This window comes from Talpa europaea (genome assembly GCF_964194135.1).
Source record: "Talpa europaea genome assembly, chromosome: 4".
NCBI lineage: Eukaryota > Metazoa > Chordata > Mammalia > Eulipotyphla > Talpidae > Talpa > Talpa europaea.
Genome location: NC_140070.1, coordinates 30,405,950 through 30,429,354, shown reverse-complemented (window position 1 = coordinate 30,429,354; position 23,405 = coordinate 30,405,950). Strand labels below are relative to the sequence as shown.

Sequence of the window (23,405 nt, the reverse complement as noted above, 5' to 3'; positions counted from 1 at the left end):
GGAACGCGAGAGACCCCGGCCCCTCGCTGCGCTCCCCGGCCTGGGCCAGCGCGGCCCGGCCCGGCCCGGCCCTCGGACCCTCCCGCGCGCCCGCCCCCGCCCCCGGCTCCCGCCGCGGCTCCCCCGCCCCGCGCGCTGACTCAGGCGGCGCGGGTGACGGCAGCGGACGGGGAGGGGATGACGGGCGCGCGGCCGCGAGGCGCGGGGAGGCGCAGGACCCGGGAGCGCGGCCGCGGCGGCGGGGCGGCGGCCGGGGCGGCGCGGGGGCAGACGCGGCAGCCCGGGGCGGCGGCGGGCGGCATGAGCGGGGCGCGGGGCGCGGGCCCGGCGCTGGCCGCGCTGCTGCTGGCCACGTCCGTGCTGAGCGCCGCGCTGCTGGCCCCGGGGGGCCCCCCGGACCCGGGCGCCGAGGCCGCGCCGGCGCGAGGTGAGTGCGCGCCGCGCCCCGCACCAAGGCGCCCTCCCCGGCCCGGGCCTGCGGGGCGGGCGGGCGCGCGGCGCGTCCGGGCCGCGGCCGGGACCGTCCCCTCCCCCGGGGCGCGGCGCCGCCCCCTCCCGGGGCCGGACGCGCGGCCGGCGGGCCTCGGGAAAGACTGCTCCCCGGAACTGGAGCTGGGGGAGCCCGGGCCGGGGATCCCCGTGTGAGCCCGTGTGGCCGCGGGCGCCGCGGGACAAGGGTGGCGGGTGCAGGGGCGGGGTCGACCCCCACATTCAGACCGCACCCCCCCCCCCAAACGGGAGAGCGCGCCGCCGAGCTGGCCGGGAGGGAGGGGACCCCGGCCGCTGCGAGGGCCCGGGGCAGGGCAGCCCGCGCCCTCCCCGCGCGTCCGCCCCGGGGCCCTGGGGCCCCTGGTGTCTTCGGCGACTTTTGTTTAAATAGTAAACTGTGTTTGTGGGGGGACCTGTTACTCCGCCAGGGCTAAGCTAAATGAGACGGGCTGGCCAAGAAAGGGGTGCATCCAACACCCGTCCCCCTAGTCTGCGGTGTGGAGGGACTTCTGTGCAAATAAAGCCCGAGCCTCAAAGACCCTGAAGACTTGCTGCTGGTAAACTCAGGGTGGGAGAGCTGGGGCGCAGAACTCTGCCCTACCGGGTGTTTGGAATTGCGGGGCGCCGAGCATACCAGCCCCAGCACACAGCTGGAAAGGCGAGGCCCGCCCGGCCCTGGGGTTACACTCCCGAGCCAAGGCGGACATGGAATGAGAAATGTGCAGGCGGCGCCGGAGGGCGCTGATTGCTGGAGGTCGTGGTTAAAACTGAAGTGCAGGGGCCTCCCGGGTGGCGCAGGCGGTTGAGCGCAGCTCTGTGAGGCTGTCCGCAGCTGCTGTGGCGCGGGTTCGATCCCCGGCAGGCCAGGGAGCAACCCACATGGCGCAGCCGACCTCTCCTGTCTCAGCAGTGTGTTCGGTCCGTCTGCCTGTTCTGCTCCCTGCTCTGTCTCTGGTGAATCCTCAACCCCCCACCCTACCCTCCCCCCCGCGCCTCTGGCCTGTATCCTACGGTGACCAGTAGGATTGTTGAGGCGGTGGAGTGCTGGCACCCTGCGGTTTGTGGAGTAGCCGCCGAATGAGCTTCGCGGCCTGGCTGGGGTGCTGGGGTGGGGTAGGGCGGGGTGATTCTAATGCGCAGCTGGGAGGAGCAGCACTCTGCTCCTCCAGGGTTACCCTAACTTGCCGGTCTCCGAACTCACCCGGGGAAATGGTAAAAATATCAGGGCCATCCTCTAGTCCCTTGGAACGAGGATCCCAGAACCCAGAAAGTGAGAGTTGCAAGTCCCTCCCCAGGGAGTGATGTGGCCGGGAAGGTAGGATCGAACGTTCTAGAGCTGCGAATTGTTTACTCAGTTTTGGGGGGAGGATTTATCACCCGGACGGGTGAGAGCCGTCTACACCTTTTGTCTCTCATCCCATCCCATTATCAGAATATGGAGATCAGGACCTCAGTGTGTGTAGCTCAAACAGCCCTTCCCCATTAACCAGAATCTTGTAGGGCGAGGCCAAAATGAATTTCAAAAAAAAATCTTAGTTGATTACTTTCCGTGTCCTACTTCCACACCTCCAACTGTCTGCTGCCTCCTGTGCTAGTGCACTCCCTTCCTGTTCATGATTAAGGAGCAGACCCCAAGGGATTACATAATCTGTCCCCTCACAGCTTGTCACTTACCGATCAGGTAAAAGCCTCTTTTTTTTTTTTTTTTTTTACGTTAGCGTCAGTTAGTAATGAAAATTATTTTAGGACAAAGGTGTTTTGTAAATAGTAATTCCATGTAGTGAGGGAGCACACAAAAGTATTCTTACACTATCCCCCCCCAGAACCTTCAGGAAGCTGTGTTGAGAGGATAACCAGGCTTTTAGTGCCACCTGGAGTCCAGGTTTGGGCTGGACAGCCTCTTACTTAGAATGCGGTGATAGGAGGACGCATTTACTTGAAAAGAGAAACTTTAAGTAGCATATGTCTTTAAAAATGTGCCTATCATGAGCAAAGGAATAAAACTAGGAATTTTATATTTGGAAATGAAATACAAGGCTAATGATATAAATAGCACAATGACTCAGGCAGTACTGAAAGGTGGCTTTGTTTCATTTTCTCACCAAGACACAGTAGACAGGAAGAGAAGGAAGGAATTGTTCTGCTGGATGCAATGCTCCTTGACCATTGCCCTGTTATTTCTAAAGCCAGCTGTATCAGAAACCCACAGCTTTTAAAAAATATATATTTATTTGTGCATACAAGAACTGGGGTACCGACCAGAGATGCGGGGGGGTGGGAGGATTCACTAGAGACAGAGTGGGGAACAGAACAGGCAGAGTGACTGAAATACTGAGGGGAGCAGCGAGCGAGTCAGAGGTCTGCTGCACCGTGTGGGTAGCTCCCTGGCCGGCCAGGGGATCGAACTCATGCTATAGAGGCTGTGGATAGCTTCATAGTACTGTGCTTAATTAACCCTTTGCACCACCCGGGAGGCCCCAGAATCCCACAACTTTTTCTTGAAATTGAGCATCAGGTTTAATTTAGATGTCATGTTGGCGGCTGAGGAAAGTTGGGGCTTTGGAATCACACATATTCAGTGATTTCACAGGCCAGTTCTGTGGGCATGGGCAGTTCTCTAATCCTTGTGAGCCTTCATTTCTTCTGCTGTAAAATGGAGAAAATAACTTGCTCATGAGGTTGGAATATTATCAAATGGAAGAAGATACATGGAAACTAAGTTCATTGCACTTCACACCTTCATACAGGATCATAAAGTCTTTACACCTTTCTGTTCCCTGCTGGATGTGAACCGTGTTGACCAAACTCTCGGTGTCATAGACGCAGCAGTGCCAAAGGGGACCTGTGTGTGTGGTGTGTGTGTGTTTGTATTCTTGCACATTCGTGTATACATAAAGGGATGAGAGACCCCGGAAACCCTCGTGTGCACCCATTTGACAAGCATGCCTGTCAAGCCATGGCGCACAGGTGTACTTTGCCTCCTAACATCTCCATCAGGTGACTTGTTCTTTTAATTTTCAATTGTTTTTCTAATTCTCACCAGACTTAAACACAAAAAGGCATGTAGAGCTGAAGATGGACCAGGCTTTGCTGCTCATTCACAACGAACTACCCCGGACAGACTTGACCGTCTACTGGGCTTCTGAACGCTGTTACCATGTAGGTGTTATGTTCCTGCTCACAGGTCTGTTTGCTTTGGGGCTGGCATGCTGTGACTCTTAATGCTGTTGTACCTGAAACCATTCACATGGTGACTTTAGTTTTATAGATAGAGGAACAAATAGGCTATGTAAATTGTTGTCAATATATCAAGGGTACTTTATATATTCTGCATAAATAATTCCATAATTCATATGAAAAAGTAAATAAGCAAGAGACTCAAAAGATGGCTACAAAGAATAGGCACCATGGAAACTTGCTGTACCAGATAACAGTTATTACAAAGCATGGGCCTCCCTGGTGGCGCAGGGGGTTAAGCACCGCACTATGAAGCAATCCACAGCCTCTGTAGCATGAGTTCGATCCCCAGCAGCCAGGAGCAGTCCACATTGCACAGCAGACCTCTCCTGTCTCACCCATTGCTCCCCTCAGTGGTGTATTTCAGTCAGTCTGCCTTTTCTATTCCCCATTCTGTCTCTTGTGAATTCTCTCACCCCCCATACCTCTGGCCTGTACCCCAGTTCTTGTATGCATAAATAAATAAATCTTTTTTTAAAAAATTGTAAATAGGGGCCTCCCCTAGTGGCGCAGCGGTTGAGCACTGGGTTGCGAGGCTGCCCGCAGCCTCTGCAGCGCCAGTTCAATCCCCGGCCACGGGGGAGGGTTCTACAAAAACAAAAACAAAAACAAAAAAAAAACAAAAACAAAGGAAAAAAACAAAAAAATTGTAAAAAGGCAAATTGCATAGGATCATAGAAATTCATTTGTGGAGTAAAATTAAGTAAAACAATAGAATGCAAGGTGTGTGATGTATTTCATAATTATGCAAAAAATTTACCTATGAGTAAAGATTGCACAGTTCCATAGTGACACACATGAGCAAATTTTGTCTAAGTTACTGAATTTAAGTTTTTTGAACTATGAAGGAAAAGTCACCTCAGGATGTTCATGTCCTCCAACAACCAGCAGACATTTAAACACAAGTGCTTCATTTCCCAGTGCCTGCTTCAGGTTCTCGTCAGCGTCGGCCCGGGCGGAAACCCCAACAAGCAGAGCACCGCAGCCGTGGCCGTGAGCACCCAGCATGCAACCATCCTGCAGCTTAATGACACCTTAGAAGAAAAAGAAGTTTGTAGGTTTGTCCTTGCTTTAATGTGACTGAACTAAAGCCTGCATTTTCTCTCTACTTTTCCCCCTTATTTAGTTGATGGGTATATCTTTTCTTCCCTTACAAATATTTCTCTGTATCTTTATGGGTCTCTACTGGGAATGTAGATCTCTCGGCCTTGAGGACATTACCAAAATCCAGCTCTGTGTTTCCTAACTCATTTTTCTTTATTTTCCCTATTCTTTATAGACTAGAATACAAATTTGGAGAATTTGGAAACTATTCTCTCTTGGTAAAGCACGTCAAAAATGCAGCCAATGAAATTACTTGTGACTTAGTTGTCAATGAGAATCCAGCTGACAGTAATCTTCGTAAGTACATGCTCTTGGTTGATTTTTTTACACTTGTGCTTTTAGAAGTTTTGGCGTTTGAGCACTGTTTGCAGTACTTTCTGTGATTTAAAACCTGGATTATACTTTCTTTCATTTAGTTTTTTTTTTTTTAATTTTTTTTTTTTAATAGAGGCATGCTTTATTTATTTATTTATTTGTTTGTTTTCTGTTTATACATGCACTGGGTACAGTCAGAAGTGCGGGAGGGTGAGAGAATTCACCAGAGCCAGAGCGGGGAGCAGAGCAGGCAGAAGGACCGAAGTACACTGCTGAGGGGAGCAGCGGGCGGCAGGAGAGGTCTGCGCGCCATGTGGGACCCTCCTCCGGTGGCCGGGGAGCAGCCGGGGATCGAACCGGCGCCACAGAGACCGCGGGCAGCTTCGCAACCCAGCGCTCAACCACTGCGCCACTGGGGAGGCCCTCATTTAGTTTTATATAATGCATTTATTGTCTGCCAAGACAATTTTGTGATGTGTAAAAAAGTTATATATCAACATATTCTGATAATTGTTAATTTGTTTAATTATGAAGCAGAAATAAGCCAAAAAAGTAAATGCAGTGGAAGGAAACTAGAAATAGGACAGCTGACTATCAAGTGTCTTTGCTTGTGTTAGGATTTGGGGTACAGCCTTTCCAGTATGTGTCTCATGTTAATAGTACAAATGTCTTCTTAGATTAAGAAGGGGCCATTCATTCTCTTATAACTCTACTGAAGAAAATCTGTCACCCTGAGCCCTCCATTAGATAAGATACTAAATATCTGGGGCATTAGTAAGCGCTGTTCACAGTGAAGCTGTTGAAGGCTGTATGGTCATATCAAAAGAACATAATAGCCAATATGTCAGGACCAACATTTAAACTTTTTTTTTTAAAGATTTATTTATTTATACAAGAACCGGGGTGCGGGAAGGTAAGAGGATCCACCAGAGACAGAGCAGGGAGCAGAACAGGCAGACTGACTGAAACACACTGCTGAGGGAAGCAGCGGGCAAGACAGGAGAGGTCTGCTGAGCCATGTGGGTTTCTCCGTGGCCAGCTGGGATCAAACCCACGCTGCAGAGGCTGCCGACAGCTTCACAGTGTGACGCTCAACCTCCTTTGCCACCAGGAGGCCCCAACATTTAAACATTAAAAAGAATAGTGGATGTTTGATATTTGTCATAATGAAAATTAGCACTCCTCTTTTACAAAGTGTTCTCCATTGTTTACCGAAAATTTAGCATAAGAATATAGGCTTGGGCCTTCCCAGTGGGGTGGGTTGAGCACTCTGCGCCTGGTTAGATCCCTGCCCCAGTTCAATCCCCGCATGGCGCGCAGACCTCTCCTGCCGCCCGCTGCTCCCCTCAGCAGTGTACTTGGTCCTTCTGCCTGCTCTGCTCCCGGCTCTGGCTCTGGTGAATTCTCTCACCCTCCTGCGCTTCTGACTGTACCCAGGGCTTGAATGAATGAATGAATGAATGAATAAATAAATCTTTAGGGAAAAAAGAATATAGGCTTGTTCCTCATTTGTTCCCATTTTTATTGTTTGCACATTTCATTTAGAGATCAATGTAATGATGTGAAAGCTTGGATGCTTACAGTGCCATATTTGGTGATGACATGTTCTTTTATTTTATAGCTGTGACTATTGCATTCCTTATTGGTCTGGCACTCATCATTGGGATAGCCTTTCTAAGGTTCTTGTTGAGGTAAGCGGATATTAGGGGAGGGACAATTGGAGAAAGTAGAATATAGAAACTGTATATTTAGAAAGGGTGGTTTGGGCCTCTCCCATGAGCAAAATGGATGCATTTTGTGTCCACTGTGTGCAGTCCGGACTAGGTATTGGGGATTCAGTGCAGATTAAGAGTCGGTCTCTGACTCAGGGAAATGGTGACCAGTTTGAATGGATCTTGACCTTCTGTCCCTCCACATGACTAACAAGTAGAGTAAAATGTTTGAGAAATCATTATTTCCTGAGATAATTCCATGTTTTGCTTCATAGTAAGGGAAAGTGGCCGCTGGTAATTTTAGTAGGCAGCTGCCCTGTTGGATTCTCTTCCCCTTCTTGTGCTCTAACCCCCAAGGCCAACCTTCTGGTCCCACTTCCCAGCTCCTGCCAGCCCTGGAACCGGGACATGGAGGATGAGGGAGGTACCTGGGAGCTCAGTGTGTGCTTCCTTCCCAGGTTAAGGTTAGGCATCTCAGAGAGTAATTCCTTCTTTGCAGAAGTTCTTAGAGAACGAGTAAAAAAGAAAAAGAAGGTAAAATAGAGCCAGGCCTTGTAAATCACCGTTCACAGGAAAAGTCATGTTTTAAAAGAAGAAAAGATTGATTGGATTTTCATATGCTCACCTTTGAGGTTCTCCAGAAGGCCCACATGATTTTGCTGGTGAGCAGTGGATTCAGTTGACCAAGCTTTTAGGTCTGCTAGCTTGGAGAGAGCCTGCAACTTTGGGGAGTTTATGCACTTTGATCTGAAGCTTTTATTTATGCTAGAAATAATTTAATTCTCTGTAGGAGAAATGCAATGGTATATAAGGCAGAAGAACTAATTACTGCTCAGAAGCAGATGTTGAACCTAACTGCTATTTAGATACCCAGTATAAGCCCAGAGGAGTTTCATTTCTTTGAGTTAAGGTATTACCTTGTCAGTCCTTTGATAAGATGCAAATGCTGTTCCAGTTTGTTAGGGGGTTTTCCTTTGGTGCTTTAAATATGAATGGACCTATTACATCAGGGTTTTAAATAATTGATAGCGGGCTCTTACAAAAAGGAAAAAATCCACCTAATCTCAATGTGGAGTTGAAACTGTTTTTTGCAGCTCATGGGCAGAAATGGTATTGTTGGCAAGGCAGGAGGCCCTTTGTGTTCTGTTATGACCTTGAAAGTCAAGGGAAGTCAGGTTTGTCTGAACCAGAAAATAATAGGAAAAAGTAGTTAGAGTGAAGCATTTCTTTTTCACCTGAGTAACAAGCATGCACAAGAAAATCAAGTGCTTTTAAAAAAAATTTTTTTCAGACACAAACTCTGGTGAAGCTTTTTAAACACTTTAAATTATTAAATATTTTCTATCTCCCTTCTTAGTGAACTCTGTTTTAATGGTTTTCATGTGATGGTGCTGTTATTAGTGCTGAATAAACTACAAATGGGAATTGAGTTGTGGGAGGGAAAAAAAGAAGAAATTAAAAATGTATGCATTGGATATATGGATCATATTTGGATACTGATTCAAACAATTAAACTATAAAAAGAACCCTTATGAGCCAGCAAATAGGACTGACTATTGTTTGCTGGGAAATATGGGGATATTGGCTGGAATTGCCAGGCAGAAAGAATTTGCCAGAGACAGAATTCAAGACAGGAAAGGCAGATTCACTGAACACCCTGCAAAGAGGACGTGGCTAGAAAGGGTCTGCAAGGCAAGAAGGGCTTGAGGCTCACTTTTATACTCTGTTTTTGTGGACTTTCTTATTTGGGTGCCTGTTGCCAGTTATCTACTGGGACGTCTGGTCTTGGGCTTTGACCTTTGACACATAATGTGTCCTGAGACTGCTTCCCCATTCCTGGAGCTCAGCTGGTCCTGGTCAAAGTGATGGTGGGTCTTATGGCCTGGTTTCCACGACAGCCTTATCATTCCCTTTATTCAAGCCTCTCAGACTTGCCCATTAGGGAAGGAGGGCTTAGCTTTTAACCTTATCATCAATAGATGATATCCCAACAACTATTTGATGATATTAAGGCATTATTGATAATACCTTAAAATGTGATAATGGTATGTTGATTATTTTTTAAAATAAAGAGAGTCCCTATGTTTAGAGATATATAGTAAATGAAATATGGATGAAATGACATGGTATCTGGGCCTTTTTTAAAAATAATCAACCCAAGGCAGGGAAAAGGGCAGTGGATGGAGTTATAGATGAAGTTAGACTGTAGATATTTATTGACGCTGTGTAATGGACCCATGAGATTTATAATCCTAGTCTGTTTACTCCTGCACATGCTTGAGAAAAAGGAAAAGAAGAAAAAGACAATACAGTGAATAATTTGAATGTGCAAGGTTCACACAAAATGTGGGTAGTTTGTTTTTGCCAGTCTAAAATTGAATATTTTGAAAGTTTTTTTCCCAAGGAGAAATCACATTTTAAAGAAAAAAGTTCATATATTTATCTTTTGTTAATCACGTAAATCAATTAATATCATTATACCACCTTCTTGTACGAAAGCAGCCATCTAGAAAAAAGAACATTAGCTATTTGAATCACCTCAAAGTTACTTTCGAACTTCTAAGAGTGCATATTGGAATTTTTCTTTTTATTTAGTAGAATCTAGGTGTTGGGTTTTGCTTTTTGTGTTTAATAGTTCATATTCATATTTCTTTGTAATGAAATTCCCCACATTCTCATTAGTTAATAGCTGTATCTTGGCCTGTGACACAGGTTAAGCTGTCATGTATTGTTTCATTATTCCTACATTAAGTGCACTTTGGTTGTTTGTGATTTTTCCATATTCTTTTTTTTTTTTTAAAGATTTATTTATTTATACAAGCACTGGGTACAGTCAGAAGTGCGGCAGGTGAGAGAATTCACCAGAGCCACAGTAGGGAACAGAACAGGCAGACTTGACGAAATGCACTGCTGAGGGGAGCAGCGGGCGCGGCAGGAGAGGTCTGTCGTGCCATGTGGGAGCCTTGCCGGCGGCCGGGAATCGAACCAGTGCTGCAGAAGCTGCAGGCAGCCTCACAGCCCAGCGCTCAACTGCTGCGCCACCAGGGGAGGCCCTAACTTTTTTTTTTTTAAGATTTATTTTTTTATACAAGAACCGGGGTACGGGCCAGATGCATGGGAGGGTGAGAGGATTCACAGACACAGAGTGGGGAACAGAACAGGGAGACTGACTGAAATACACTGCTGAGGGGAGCAGCAGGCGAGACAGGCCAGCTCCCCCGCCATGTGGGTTGCTCCGCGGCCGGCGAGGATCGAATCGGCACTGCAGAGGCTATGGACAGTTTCACAGCGCTGTGCTCAACCGCCTGCGCCACCAGGAGAGGCCCCTTCCTTATTCTAACTTTTAAGACTATTATTAATAAGAATTCCAACCACACAGAATAGTGAATTCACCCGGCCTTCGGAACGACTCTTTAATGTAGGCGCTCTCATTATTCTTTTTTATTGTTCAGGGAACTGTATTGTAAGGGCCAAGCATTTATAAGTACTGTTGGTATGAACTTAGATTCTCTTTTTGTTTGGTGAAGAAACAATCTTTGAGGGCCTCCCCTGGTGGCACAGCGGTTGAGCGCTGGGTTGCGAGGCTGCCCGTAGCCTCTGCAGTGCCAGTTCGATCCCCGGCCACCAGGGAGGGTCCCACAAAAAAAAAGAAACAATCTTTGAAATATTTAATTCTTTGACTTGTATAGAAAATGAACTTTAAATCATTTTTTTTCACTATGTTAGCCTAGCCCATCATTTTGAAAATTCTGCCAAAGAAAATAAATTAACCAAGCCTTTTATTTATTCACAGTTTGGATGACTTTAATAATTGGATTTCTAAAGCCATACATTCCCGGGAAACTGATCGTCTCATCAATTCTGTGAGTTAATAAAACACATCATGTGTGTCATCTGGATAGTTTTCAAGACTTACTGTTTATAATTCCTTTTACTCTTTATTATCTGGCTTAATTAATCTCACTGATACTGTGATGGCCAGATCATGGGTCCTGTATTCTTAATAAAAAATAGTCTTCCTTGAGTTCCCTTCTCTCTCTCCAGTGATGCTGGAATGATGCACAGTGATGTGTGGTGCGGACACTGTTGACTCCAGCTAGTTAAATAGAGGGTATCAAGATTAAAACAAGAGAATAAAGGACATCAATATTTAATCTACAAATGTGGTGACCTATGTGATGATTAATCTATTAACTATGTGTTAATAAATTCATTTATGTCCATTCCTGCACATATTGCTGTACACTTATAACTGATGCACTTGGGGATCAATTCTTTGTGGTTGTTTATCAGCATGGCCACTGCAAATAGAGAGAAATAGAGAGAAAACCAAATAGAGAAAAACCAAATAGAGAGAAAAACCAAAGGTCTAGTGGGATCTTTTGAAAAGGGAATTAAAGTATTGTTCAGAATAAGATCTTGAGTGTTCTACTCTGTTAATTCCTTTCCAAAAAAGGGGAAAGATGACATTTACTCCCTAGCATTCTGAATCATCATGCCTCTCTCTCCCTGCTTTCTGAAGGAGCTGGGATCTCCAAGCAGGGCAGGTGCTCTCGGTGGTGATGTCCAACCAGAAGCATGGCGCCCACCTCCCGCGCCCCGCCTCCGCTGTGTGGACACTTTCAGGGGGTAAGTGGGGCTCCCTTCTGCACGGTAGCACAAGTAGTCTAGGATGATAGGATTGCACATAAACACATTTGCAACACACTTTGCTTTACGTATTTTTTACTCTCTAGGTTAGAAAGGATTTCTTGGTGTAGAAATAACTCAGCCTAACTTGAACACTGTTAAAACATCCAAGAGAATATGTTGCTAGAGAGGAGTAGCGGGACAGAGTCAGACCACTTTCCACTGTACGTGGGCTCTGAGTTTAGGTCATTCACATCTGAGCAGGTAGCTGTACTTGGGACTACAGTGTGCACCCTGAGTCCAGTTGAGAAAATGTGCCAGAAGAAACACCATCACCTAGAAGGTTCTGTCCTCATCCTTCAGCACTGCTCACAAAACAGCTTGATTATCAGGCCCCCTTGATGGTAAATCCAGAGACAAATGGTAAATCATTATTCTATAGCTCTGGAAGAAGAATAAAAGCCAGGGCCAAACTCTGAACATAAAGTCTAAAGTTACCTGGCTGAAAATAAATATATGGGTGTCAGGTCTTCCATTTCTACTCACCAAGGCCTTCAAAACTCTTGTGATAACCATCCGTCCCATTTTGTCCCAGCCTCATCAGAGCTCTCTCTGAGGGCACCTGGGCCATATATTTGAAGCTAAGTAATAGTTACTATAATGGTAATAATAGCAATAACAGCAATAAGAATTGCTAACAATTTCTGAGTTCACACCATGTGTCAGGTCTAACTTGTCTTAATTTATGTAACCTCTTAACAATCCAGACACAGAGCCACCACATTGAGTAACTTGCTCAGTGTGACTCCAACTAAGTGGTATGGCCAGGACTTAATTCCAGGCGATTGCCCCATAAACATACTTAAGTCTTATTCCCCAAATTCTACAGAACTAACATCAGACAACAGCACTTTGAGAATCAGTATTATGGCATTCCTCTTTCTGTTTCTCATGGCCATTCTTGGAGATAAGATGTATACAGGTAGGTGGAAATTAATGCTTATTAAGTGCATAAATTGTGTCAAGCACAGGGTAGGTGCTATCCTATATATTATTCTCTTTACTAGTCCCAGCAACTCCATATGTAAAGTATGTCTCCTCTTGTACCGAGAGGCACATTGAGGTAACTGGAACAGTTTTGCCCCAGGTCTTATGACTGCTACAAGAGGACTCTTCTACTACAGTTCTTTTATTGTGGCAGCTAAATCACTAGTATAAAATTGAGTGTTGCAATTGTGTTGCTCTTTTCAAGTTACATAGTTTAGTGCTGCCAGTATTAATTTGGCTTAAGACAGCATGTTGGAGATGTTGGTAACAGAAGAACTTTACTGTGAGGTCCTAATTTTAGTGATAGAAATAATAGTTGGTTTTCATGCTTCATCAGTGCCAGGACTGTGAGTACAGTTGTGCTGCTCCTTGTCACTTGTGCAAGCCTCAAAAGTGTGCTCTTTTTTGCTTTACAGGATGGCGCTAATCATCATGGTTTTTGTTAATTATGGTGGAGGAAAATATTGGTACTTCAAACACGCAAGCTGGAATGGTAAGCTATTTCCTAAAGGTAGCATTGCTTATGTAGTCCCTCCGGCCTCCCGAAAACTGAGGTCAGGGAAGTCACTTAGCACCCACCCTCAGGAGCTCCAGAGATGAGGCCCCACCAGCTGTCTCCCGAGCAGTTGAGTTTCTGACCCATAGAACGACCTTTGATTATTTTTTTAGCCCTTTTGTTTTGTTCTGTCTTTTGTGTGTGGTGACTGTCATGCTTCTCTGTAATAACGCGTAGATGCCAAAACACTCTGCTGGAGGTTTGTGGGACTCTGCAGAAGATGCTCAGAGTTTAGTGTAAATGACCCTTGTTATATTCAAGATATGCCTTCCGTCAGTCACTTAGGCAGTCACCTTTTACGACTCAAGGTCCTCCTTGTTGCCAGTGAACTGGGTTGGTCTGAGTGGTGCTGAGTAATGGCTGTGAATCGGGCTTGGCTCTAATGAATTTTGAATAGCACTGCTTAAACTTACCAAACGGGTCCACATATTTGTAGTGTGGTTCTCCTGTGCCCAGTTGTGTTCTTGAGAAGTGCCACAGACCCACTGACTGGTTGCCGCGTCCCTGGGGAGGGTCTGTGTGTTTTATTTCAGCGTTTTCTCATGAACTCTCTGTGTGAGTTTACTTTCCATATATGTCAGCGCATATGGAAACTTTCTAGGTTGAGGAAGTATTTACATTCTAAAGGCGTTTTCCTTAATGTTTGTGTCTGTGTTGCTTCTGCAGGACTGACAGTGGCTGACCTTGTGTTCCCATGGTGAGTTAGTTTCTACCACGGCTCTTCTGTAGATCATGTCAGTTTTTTTATTTTTCAGTTGATGCTGCAGCCTTTCTCTGAGACCTCTCTCTGAGTTCTGGACTGCAGGCCTCTGTCACTCATGAGTGTGAGTGTCACTCTGCTGTTACGAGGTCTTCCCAAAAGTTGTGTCAGTGAATGATTCTTATACTTGGCATCATGTTTGTCTAAGGCCTGTACTTTTAAAAGATGAGTGATTTTTGAAGGAAACATTGTGTTAGCATAGATAGGATATATAAGACCCTAGAATCTTGTCGGAAGTTAAGTCCTGAATATGTAGTTAAATTCCACTAATCCTGAAAATAAGTAAAAAGTCATATTTCCTAAAAGAAATGTAGGATGTTGGTATCAGGGAACGCTGAGCGCCATATAACAGGGCAATGATAGCAATAAAATAAACTTTAAAGTAATAACAGAGGGCTTCCTGGTGGTGCAGGGGTTAAGTCTTAGTGCTATCAAGGTATTGCCAGCCCCTGTGGCATGAGTTGGGTCCCTGGCCAGGGAGCTAACCCACATGGTGCAGCAGACCTCTCCTGTCTCACCCGCTGCTCCTCTCAACAGTGTATTTCAGTAGATCCGCCTGTTCTTCTCCCTCCTCTGTCTCTGGTGAATCCTCTCACCCCCTGCACCTCTGGCCTACACCCCAGTTCTTGTATGCATAAATAAATAAAAATAAATCTTTAAAAAAATTAAAGGGGCCTCCCCGGTGGCGCAGCGGTTGAGTGCTGGCTTGCAAAGCTGCCTGCAGCCTCCGCAGCGCCGGTTTGATCCCCGGCTGCTCCCCGGCCACCGGAGGAGGGTCCCACATGGCGCGCAGACTTCTCTTGCCGCCGCTGCTCCCCTCAGCAGTGTACTTCGGTCCTTCTGCCTGTTCTGCTCTATGCGCTGGCTCTGGTGAATTCTCTCACCCTCCCGTGCTTCTGACTGTACCCAGTGCTTGTATAAATAAATAAGTAAATCTTAAAAAAAAAAAAAAGAATATTAAAAAAAATTAAAGTAATAGTGGAGTGTCTGCTAATAGTAGTGCTTCACATCATCATGGCTTGTTAATCTTGTTAAGGGACCTGACTTCCCTCTATATTGTGGGCTGCATCTTCCTGTGATGCTTGAGTGGCTTTGCTCCATCCTTAGGAGGAAGTAGTGGCCATAACGCCTTTGGCCAAAACGTCTTGCATTTCACTAGTAACATGAACTGAGGGTTCTTTTGGGATTGGAGGATTTTTTGGTATTTGATGTATTTGGGAAGGAATAAATTTTACATGCCTGCAGACCTGGCAATTATTTGAGTATTCTGTGCAGGAAAGTGGCTTGGTTCCCTTACAGGAAAGTGGCTTGGTTCCAGTTCCTGTTCCTACAAACTATTATCTGATTAGGTGACCCCAAGAAAGGAAGCCGAGGGTGAGAGGGGCAAGGGGGAGGGGCACCAAGGATGCAGTAGAAGCAAACTTTCATGTGTTAAAGCCTCTCCCCAGATTATTAGAAAAATTTACTATTCTGATTTTGAAGTTAGTTTGGGATAGTAGAAGAAAGGAAAGAAATGTATGGTTCAGACAAAATCAGAGAAAATAATCTTTAATTTTTTTTTTCAGTAGCAAGAGTGAATTTAGAAATCATTGAAATGTGTTTCTCAGGGAATTTGAGGCCCCACTAGTGAATGTTGAGCTCTTAGGGATGTAGCATCTTCACCATCTCGATAACTGAACAGGACAGTTGTCCTGGACATTTCAAGTTTTCCTTTCAGAGAGGACTTGGAGGAGCCTTGTCAGAGACGCCACAACCCAAAAGGGCTGCTTTCTGATCCTTCCTCCCTATTAACCTTAGGTTATATCAGAAATTGGCTGCTTTAAAAAACTCACATATTTCAGGCCTCCCTGGTGGCCTAAGGGTTAAGTCTCAGTGCTATCACTGCTAAGGCCTGAGTTCTATCCCCAGCCGGGGAGCTAACCCACATGGCGTAGCAGACCTCTCCTGTCCTCCCGCTGCTCCCCTCAGCAGTGTATTTCGGTAGATCTGCCTGTTCTGCTCCCCACTCTGTCTCTGGAGAATCTTCTCACACACACACACCCCCCATACACACCTCTGGCCTACACCCTAGTTCTTCTACACCAAAAAAGAAAGAAAAAAAAAAGAGAAAAGAAAATCACATGTTGCTTTTCTTACAGTAGATTGTCTAATATATTCATGGACATATGGACCAAAAACATTGGAAATGGTCACTTAGTAATAGATTTTTTTTCCCTTAGGTTTGTATTTATTATGGGAACCTCGATTTTTCTATCACTGACTTCCATACTGCAGCGGGGGTGTTCAAAATTCAGATTGCTGGGAAAAATTGCATGGAGGAGTACCCTGTTATTCTGTATAGGAATTGTCATCGTGAACCCCAATTACTGCCTTGGTCCATGTGAGTATTTTCCACTGTTAGTATATATTCAGATTGAAATATAGAAACTACATGTTATAATTTGAAAGAAATATAATTCTGCCAGCATATATTCCTCCTGTAACAAGAACAGTTATTAGAAAAATGATGCTTATAACATTTTGGGATTATTTTAATACCTTGGAATTTGGAGCTGGGAGCAGCCTCCAAGAGCACACAAACCCTCCTATTGTATAAACCAAGACTCTGAGGCCAGGAGAGATTGAAGTGTTTTCTCTGGAATAGCTGGACCAGGTTGCCTGGTTCTCAGACCCTGTCTTCTTGCCACTTTGGTTCTGTCAACTTTCATTATAAGGCCTGTGTGGGAGTTTAAGAATCCACCTTTGTCATCCCATGCGTGGCAGCTGGCTTGCTGGCAGGAAATGACATCTTTGCCATAGATTTAGCAATGTGACAGCAAAGTTGAGGAAAGAATGTAAGCCCTATGCTTGGTGCTAGCATCTGAATCAGGGAAGGTGGTGCTCTCTGTCCTCAAGGATCTTATAGGTTCACTATCAAAAGGGGCCATAAATCTAGACATTAGCCAAATGAATTCCACTGACTCTAGGCCTTAGGATGAGGTAGAAGTGATTTCCAGTTGGAATCATAAGGGAAGGTGTTACATGAAGTTAATCAACGGATCTCCAGAAATGGGCCACTGCTTCCAGAGGGTGCGTCATAGGATTCATCATAGAGTTACATTCTCCTGGTGATATAGTCACATAGCCTGTAGAGCAGGGGGAGTCTGCTAGTGCCCTGTGCCAGGTCTGCGTGTTCCTGTTCTCTGTGAGAGATAAATCTGTGCTCCTAACAGGAGAGGGCCAGGAGATGAACTTGAGGACCAGGGTAGTTCCTGCTTTATTCCCACACTCAAGGGAAACACCCAACTGGCCAGCTCTTTGCTGTGAGTTTGAGCCAAGTCCCTTCTCCTGAGTGGGATTGTCCTGTTCTTGGAAGTTGGATTTCAACCATGTCTCCTGACATAGGTCTTTCCATCACCAGGAACTTAACAAGAACTTAATATAGGTATATCTTCCCTTTAGAAAAAAAATCATGCTGACTTGGTGGTGTGAAATGAGCCACGCCAACACTTTCCCTGATTGCACTTTCTGCAGTGTCTTGGGATAAGGTCCGGATCCCTGGCGTGCTCCAGCGGTTGGGGGTGACTTACTTTGTGGTTGCTGTGTTGGAGCTCCTGTTTGCTGAACCTGTACCTGAAAACTGTGCCTTGGTGAGAAATCCTGTTTTTTAAAAAAGAGAGAGGGGAAATCATTGTACAGTTTTAGAACTTCCTTTAGTTTTGAGTGTAGTAAGCACTTCAGTAGATTCTTCAACTCTGAATAATGATACTATGTGCATTTGTATAAAAGGTTTTGTGTGAACTCTTGGCTATGGGAATAGAATCCCTTCTAGTCTCTCTTATATTTTACTATGGCATTTCACAGAGCAGGTGCCTCTGGACCCATCACTACATAATGAAATAAGCATGATTGTATTTTCATATTCCTAGTCACAGAGGCCAAAAGACAAATCCTGGGAATTTCTGCAGTACACAGACTGCGTATTATTCCCATTCTTCCTGCACTTAGTTCATGCCTGCTTTTTTTTTTTTTTAAAGATTTATTTATTTATGCATACAAGAACTGGGGTGCAGGCCAGAGGTGTGGGAGGGTGAGAGGATTCACCAGAGACAGAGTGGGGAACAGTACAGGCGGATTGACTGAAATGCACTGCTGAGAGAGTGGTCTGCTGCGCTGTCTGGGGATTGAACTCATGCTGCAGATGGCTTCTTAGGTTGCATCTTAACCCCTTGTGCCTCAGGGAGGCCCTAGTTCATGCATGCTTTTTGTGCCCTTCACTCAGGAGAGAAGCTGCTCTTTTCTTCGAGACCTCGTGTCAAGCTGGCCCCAGTGGCTCTTCATTCTGACGCTAGAAAGCATCTGGCTGGGTGTGACCTTCTTCTTACCAGTGCCTGGGTGCCCCACGTAAGCAAACCTGCATAGCAGTCCCTGTGTGGTCACTTCCTGTCACCTGAGAAGTCCATCTCTTGCTCTTCTTGTGGTGCTTGGTGTTAGCAGAGGGGTTTGGTGTGTGTCCAGAGAGATGATGCCTTGGGCTTTTCTCAGGGTCAGTTTGAGTGGAAGTTGGGGCCCCCACTGTAATTTGTGGGGAGCAGTGAAGTGATGAGAGAGCTGGTGAGAGCACATGCCCTGGGGGTGGCTAAGGCTGCTGGTCAGGGCTCATGGTGGGCACCATGGAAAGCACATTCCTGGATCCCTTCCCGAATCTTGTTGGCTAAGTCCTGTTTTTCACTTCCCCAGCGGTTACCTTGGCCCGGGTGGCATTGGCGATTGGGGCAAGTACCCGAATTGTACTGGAGGGGCTGCTGGCTACCTTGACCGCGTGCTGCTGGGAGACGATCACCTTTACCAGCATCCTTCTTCAGCTGTGAGTGGGCTGGCTGGTCCCTGCAGCCAGACACCTAGGAGCTCTGAATAAGAGAAGGAGAGGGCTGGCAGGATCGGATCTAAACTGTCCATTTGATAACTAGGATGGGAACTAAGTTTTATTTGAGAAGTTGGCTGGCTTCAGTCACTTTACTATTCATTATGGGACAGGGTGGAAATGCCAGTTTGGGCTTTATTTATTTATTTTTTAAAAATATTTATTTATTTATTTATGCAAGCACTGGGTAGTCAGAAGCGCGGGAGGGTGAGAGAATTCACCAGAGCCAGAGCAGGGAGCAGAGCAGGCAGAAGGACCGAAGCACACTGCTAAGGGGAGCAGCAGGCAGCAGGAGAGGTCTGTGCGTTACGTGGGACCCTCCTCCGGTGGCCCAGGGAGCGGCTGGGAAGCAGCCGGGGATCGAACTGGCGCTGCAGAGGCTGCCGGCAGCTTCGCAACACAACGCTCAACCACTGCACCACCGGGGAGGCCCCAGTTTGGGCTTTAAAATGAAAATGCCTCCTAGAGCTCTTCCTCAGGCCCCAGAGTGACTCCCTGCAGTGCACTCTGATGGGATCTGTGTGGGCAGCTGGCCGGAATTCTGGGCTCAACATCTGTTGGAAAAAGGCCTGGTGGTAGAGGCGGCGGAGAGCAATGTGATCTCACACACCCTGATCTCACGGGCTGGGGGTGGGAAGGCTGCAGAGTTGTTCTGAATTGGGGTGCTGGATGGGGCCCTTTATATCCCCTATTGGATGTGGACCACCTCCAGCAAGGGGCCGTGGCTCCTGGGATCGGAGGGAGGGGCAGCTCTTCAGTCAAGGGCAAATCCAGAAAAGGGACTTGGCTAGCACTGTTGGCCACTGAAACTGCCAGCCTCAGGGGATGGACATTTTTGTCCTGCAAGGGATGTGATGGGGGATCTGGACGGTACACTCCAGCCTCCACTACATTATATTTCCACAAGTCTAGAGTTTCTGCAATGGTGTGTATTTTATAATAAATAAGATATATGTTAAATTGTTATTTGTCATAAAAGAAAATAGGACATTGTTAATGATATACTAGGATTAACCAAAAAGAATAAACCTAGGTGTTATGAAGGAGACATGCATAGTATTTATCAGTGTCTGGATGTCATGCTGCTGTGCCCAGGCCAGCACTGTCCCCCAAGCCAGCTGATATCAAAGTGACTGTGCTCATCCCTGGGCTCTGGGGCACCTGTCTCAAATCTCAAGTCTCACTTCCTTGGCCAGAGATATTTTAATTCTAGAAGGCAACAATGAATTTCTTTAATTAAAAAAAAAAAAGAGTTGAATACTGGCATGTATTCAAGTTTGCATTTAATCTAGGATATGTTTGTATTTATTCTGTTATCTGTGAGTGACAGACCTTCTTGTTCTGTTTTGTCAAGGTGCTTTATCATACTGAGGTGACCTATGACCCAGAAGGAATCCTAGGGACCATCAACTCCATTGTGATGGCATTTTTAGGAGTACAGGTCAGTTCATCCATTAGGACACATTTTTTTCCTGATACTTTGTTGTTATCAGTTCATCACTAGTTCAAAATGATTTCATTAAAATAAGTAATTAGAGGTATGTTTTCTGTGTATTACAGGGCTAATAAAATCTGTTTATAATATTGTCAAGACTTGAAGTTGCTAAAATTCAGCACATCCAAATAATTAGGACTAATTCCTATGGTCTCAGAAAACATTCCTGTTGTCTATATGACTTATCTTACTGCTGCCAGACTGGGCCATCTTGCCGACTCTCTTGAGCCGGTCTCTTGTTACTTTTGGAGAGAAAAATGACTTAATGGTGTTCCTTGGCTCCCCGTCCTCCATGGGACAGAGACTGTGCCTGGCAGTGATACCTACAAACCTACCTGCAGACCTTACTGCCCTGCTCACCCGCCAGCCTCTCGGAGTGACCTGCAGCACCTCGGGTGCCATGTTCGCTTACTCTGCCTCTGTGCTTGCTGCTCCATTCTACCCAGCACTCCCTGCTTTGTACTCAGCCTCAGCTTGACGGCACCTGCTTCCAGGACGCCCCCTCCTCCTGGGTCCCATGTCATTCTCAGTCTCCACTGGCCAAGAGAAGAGGTGATGTTCATTCTTTTGAAATCCCAGAGTCTGCAGTCTGCCTAGCAGAGGAGTCTAGGGAGCGATTTGGACAGTAGATGAACATGAAATGACAGTCCATCATAGGTGACTGTCTCAGTGACATTGTATTTTCTTCTCCAGGCAGGAAAAATACTCTTATATTACAAGGATCGAACCAAAGATATCCTCATCAGATTCACCGCCTGGTGTTGTGTTCTAGTAAGTAACTGACGTTCCTTACGGAAATGCCTTCTCTTCTCATATATATATTTTAAAAAAGATCATGTTTAGCATCACTGGGATAGCAGCTGTCACACTTCACAACAGGCAGCATTTGTCACTTGCGTAATAGAGAGGAATACATCCTTACCTGAACACCTAAATTCCCAGGTTTATTTTCACAAGAAAATGTTTTTATGAATAAGACCACGTTGCCATCTGGCAGTCAGTAGTATGGAGAAATGGACCTGCATGTGGGTTCTGCAGGGCACCGTGCCAGAAAGTCCAGGCAAATCATGACAGGTCTCCAAATGTCAGTTTCCAGAGTGACAGGTGACAAAAGGGGTTGTAAAATTGACTGCTCATCTTACTCCTGACCTTGTAATCCTTCCATCAGGATTCATTGTGCCCTGTTAATTATTTCACCTTCAACTCAGAGGAATGAGGAAAAGATGGTATTTTTTTGGAAAATGTTTTTAGTTACACATCGTAAAAATATTTTCCCAGTTAAAAGAATAAATTTAAGGTGCAATTTTCAGCCCTCCCAAAGCAATTAAATAACTAGTGTTTTTTGGTCTTGAAACAGAATTGTTTTTTGAGTTGATATATACAATAATAGCTCATCCTTCTTCCGCAATATAGGGGCTTATTTCTGCTGCTTTGACAAAAGTTTCTGAAAATGAAGGCTTTATTCCAGTAAACAAAAACCTCTGGTAAGTACAGTAACAGTGTCATGTGACGACCTTTCCATGGCACTGAGGTCGTGCTCCTCAGGGGACCTGAAACACTTCACTCAACTCCTTCCAGGTCCATTTCGTACGTCACCACACTGAGCTCGTTTGCCTTCTTCATCCTGCTCGTGCTGTACCCCATCGTGGATGTGAAGGGACTGTGGATGGGAGCTCCATTTTTTTATCCAGGCAAGTGACCCCTGACCCCAGACAGAGTTGATGGTGGCGACAGATGGACCACACAGGGGCTGAGAGGTTGTGCCCAGACTGGGGTCTCAAACCACGCTTGGGTGGCCTGTTTCTAAGACACAGATGGAGGGAAAAAGCAGGCAGACCTTGCTGCTCCTTGCCACACAGGACATCACTGGCCTGTTCCAAAGTAGTTCACCCCATTTTTACCCATTTAGATTGTGGGGGCATAAAGGAATTCCCTTTGTTTCTTCAGGCAATTCCAAATGGTGGGGTATCAGAACCATCCAAGGCATGTCACCCAACTTCTAAAGCTTCAGAAGTTGAGCCATACTTTCTGTTTTGAATATTTTTTTCATTGAAATAACGTTGTATTATAACATTATATAAGTTTCAGGTGTGCATCATTATAAAACATCGGTATAAGTTCATATGCTTTTTTACCATTTATGGGTAAAAAATATTCAGAGATGATTATCCAGAGACAAATGGAATGGTTTTAGATGCAATTCCACCTGAAGACTGAGAACTAGACCAGATTTCAGTGACTATCTTCAGCCCTCTGATTCCAGTGATTCTAGTAGTAGTTACATTCTTTGGATCTCAAGTTTTCTGTCTAGAAGATTTAAGCTAATAAATTTGGCTTTCCCTTCAGTTTTAGTATCAAGAATTAGATACTAAATTTTTACAGAATGAGTATGCTCTAATAATTTCATGACAGACTTATACTTTCATAACTAAGGGCTGCATGGACTATTTTGGATAGTAGGCAGTACTAGAAGTGTGTGCTCTTTGTTTTTTCATTGAACTAAAGTCAGATTTCAAGAATTCATTAAGGCCTCCCTGGTGGCACAGGTGGTTGAGCGCAGTGCTGTGAAGGTGTCCACAGCCTCTGCAGCGCGGGTTCAATCCCTGCCGGCCAGGGAGATATGCACATAGAGCTGCAGACCTCTCCTGTCTCACCCGCTGCTCCCCTCAGCAGTGTATTTCAGTCAGTCTGTCTGTTCTGTCCCCTGCTCTGTCTCTGGTGAATCCTCTCACCCTCCCGTGCATCTGGCTTGTACCGTGGTTCTTATATGCATGAATAAATAAATCTTTAAAAAAAAAAGAATTCATGAGATGATCAGAAAAAGCTGACCATCTGTGTCTTGCAGGAATGAATTCTATTCTGGTGTATGTCGGCCATGAGGTGTTTCAGAACTACTTTCCCTTCCAGTGGAAGCTGGGGAACACCCAATCCCACAAGGAGCACCTCACTCAGAACATCGTTGCCACAGCCCTCTGGGTGCTCATCGCCTACATTCTCTATAAAAAGAAGGTTTTCTGGAAAATCTGATAGCTCCAGCTGAACTGTGTTGCTGGCAGACCGACTGCTGGGTCTGGGGGAATGTTGAGGCAGCCTTCGGTAGGGGGAATCATTCATTATAATTGACAGGATGTGTGATTTCCAGACTCTTGGGGCAGACT

At 45.7% G+C, this 23,405-nt stretch overlaps 1 protein-coding gene across 4 annotated transcripts; it reads left to right on the top strand.

Moving 5' to 3' along the window:
• Positions 1 to 177: 177 nt before the first annotated feature.
• On the top strand, positions 178 to 23,274 carry HGSNAT (heparan-alpha-glucosaminide N-acetyltransferase; the record flags this gene model as incomplete). Of its 4 annotated transcripts, none has more annotated exons than XM_084232826.1 (18): positions 178 to 427; positions 3,533 to 3,648; positions 4,648 to 4,784; positions 5,006 to 5,127; positions 6,767 to 6,836; positions 10,651 to 10,720; positions 11,380 to 11,486; positions 12,950 to 13,026; positions 13,756 to 13,786; positions 16,069 to 16,229; positions 17,363 to 17,478; positions 18,111 to 18,232; positions 18,569 to 18,695; positions 20,107 to 20,193; positions 20,941 to 21,018; positions 21,661 to 21,731; positions 21,826 to 21,938; positions 23,093 to 23,274. In XM_084232826.1, 18 exons carry the CDS (start codon positions 178 to 180, stop codon positions 23,272 to 23,274), a joined length of 2,037 nt encoding a protein of 678 aa, XP_084088952.1. The 4 variants fall into 4 exon arrangements, with proteins under 4 accessions (XP_084088952.1, XP_084088954.1, XP_084088953.1 ...); XM_084232828.1 differs by having other exon boundaries at positions 301 to 403; XM_084232827.1 differs by having other exon boundaries at positions 301 to 427; positions 20,107 to 20,244; positions 20,905 to 21,018.
• Positions 23,275 to 23,405: the final 131 nt, after the last annotated feature.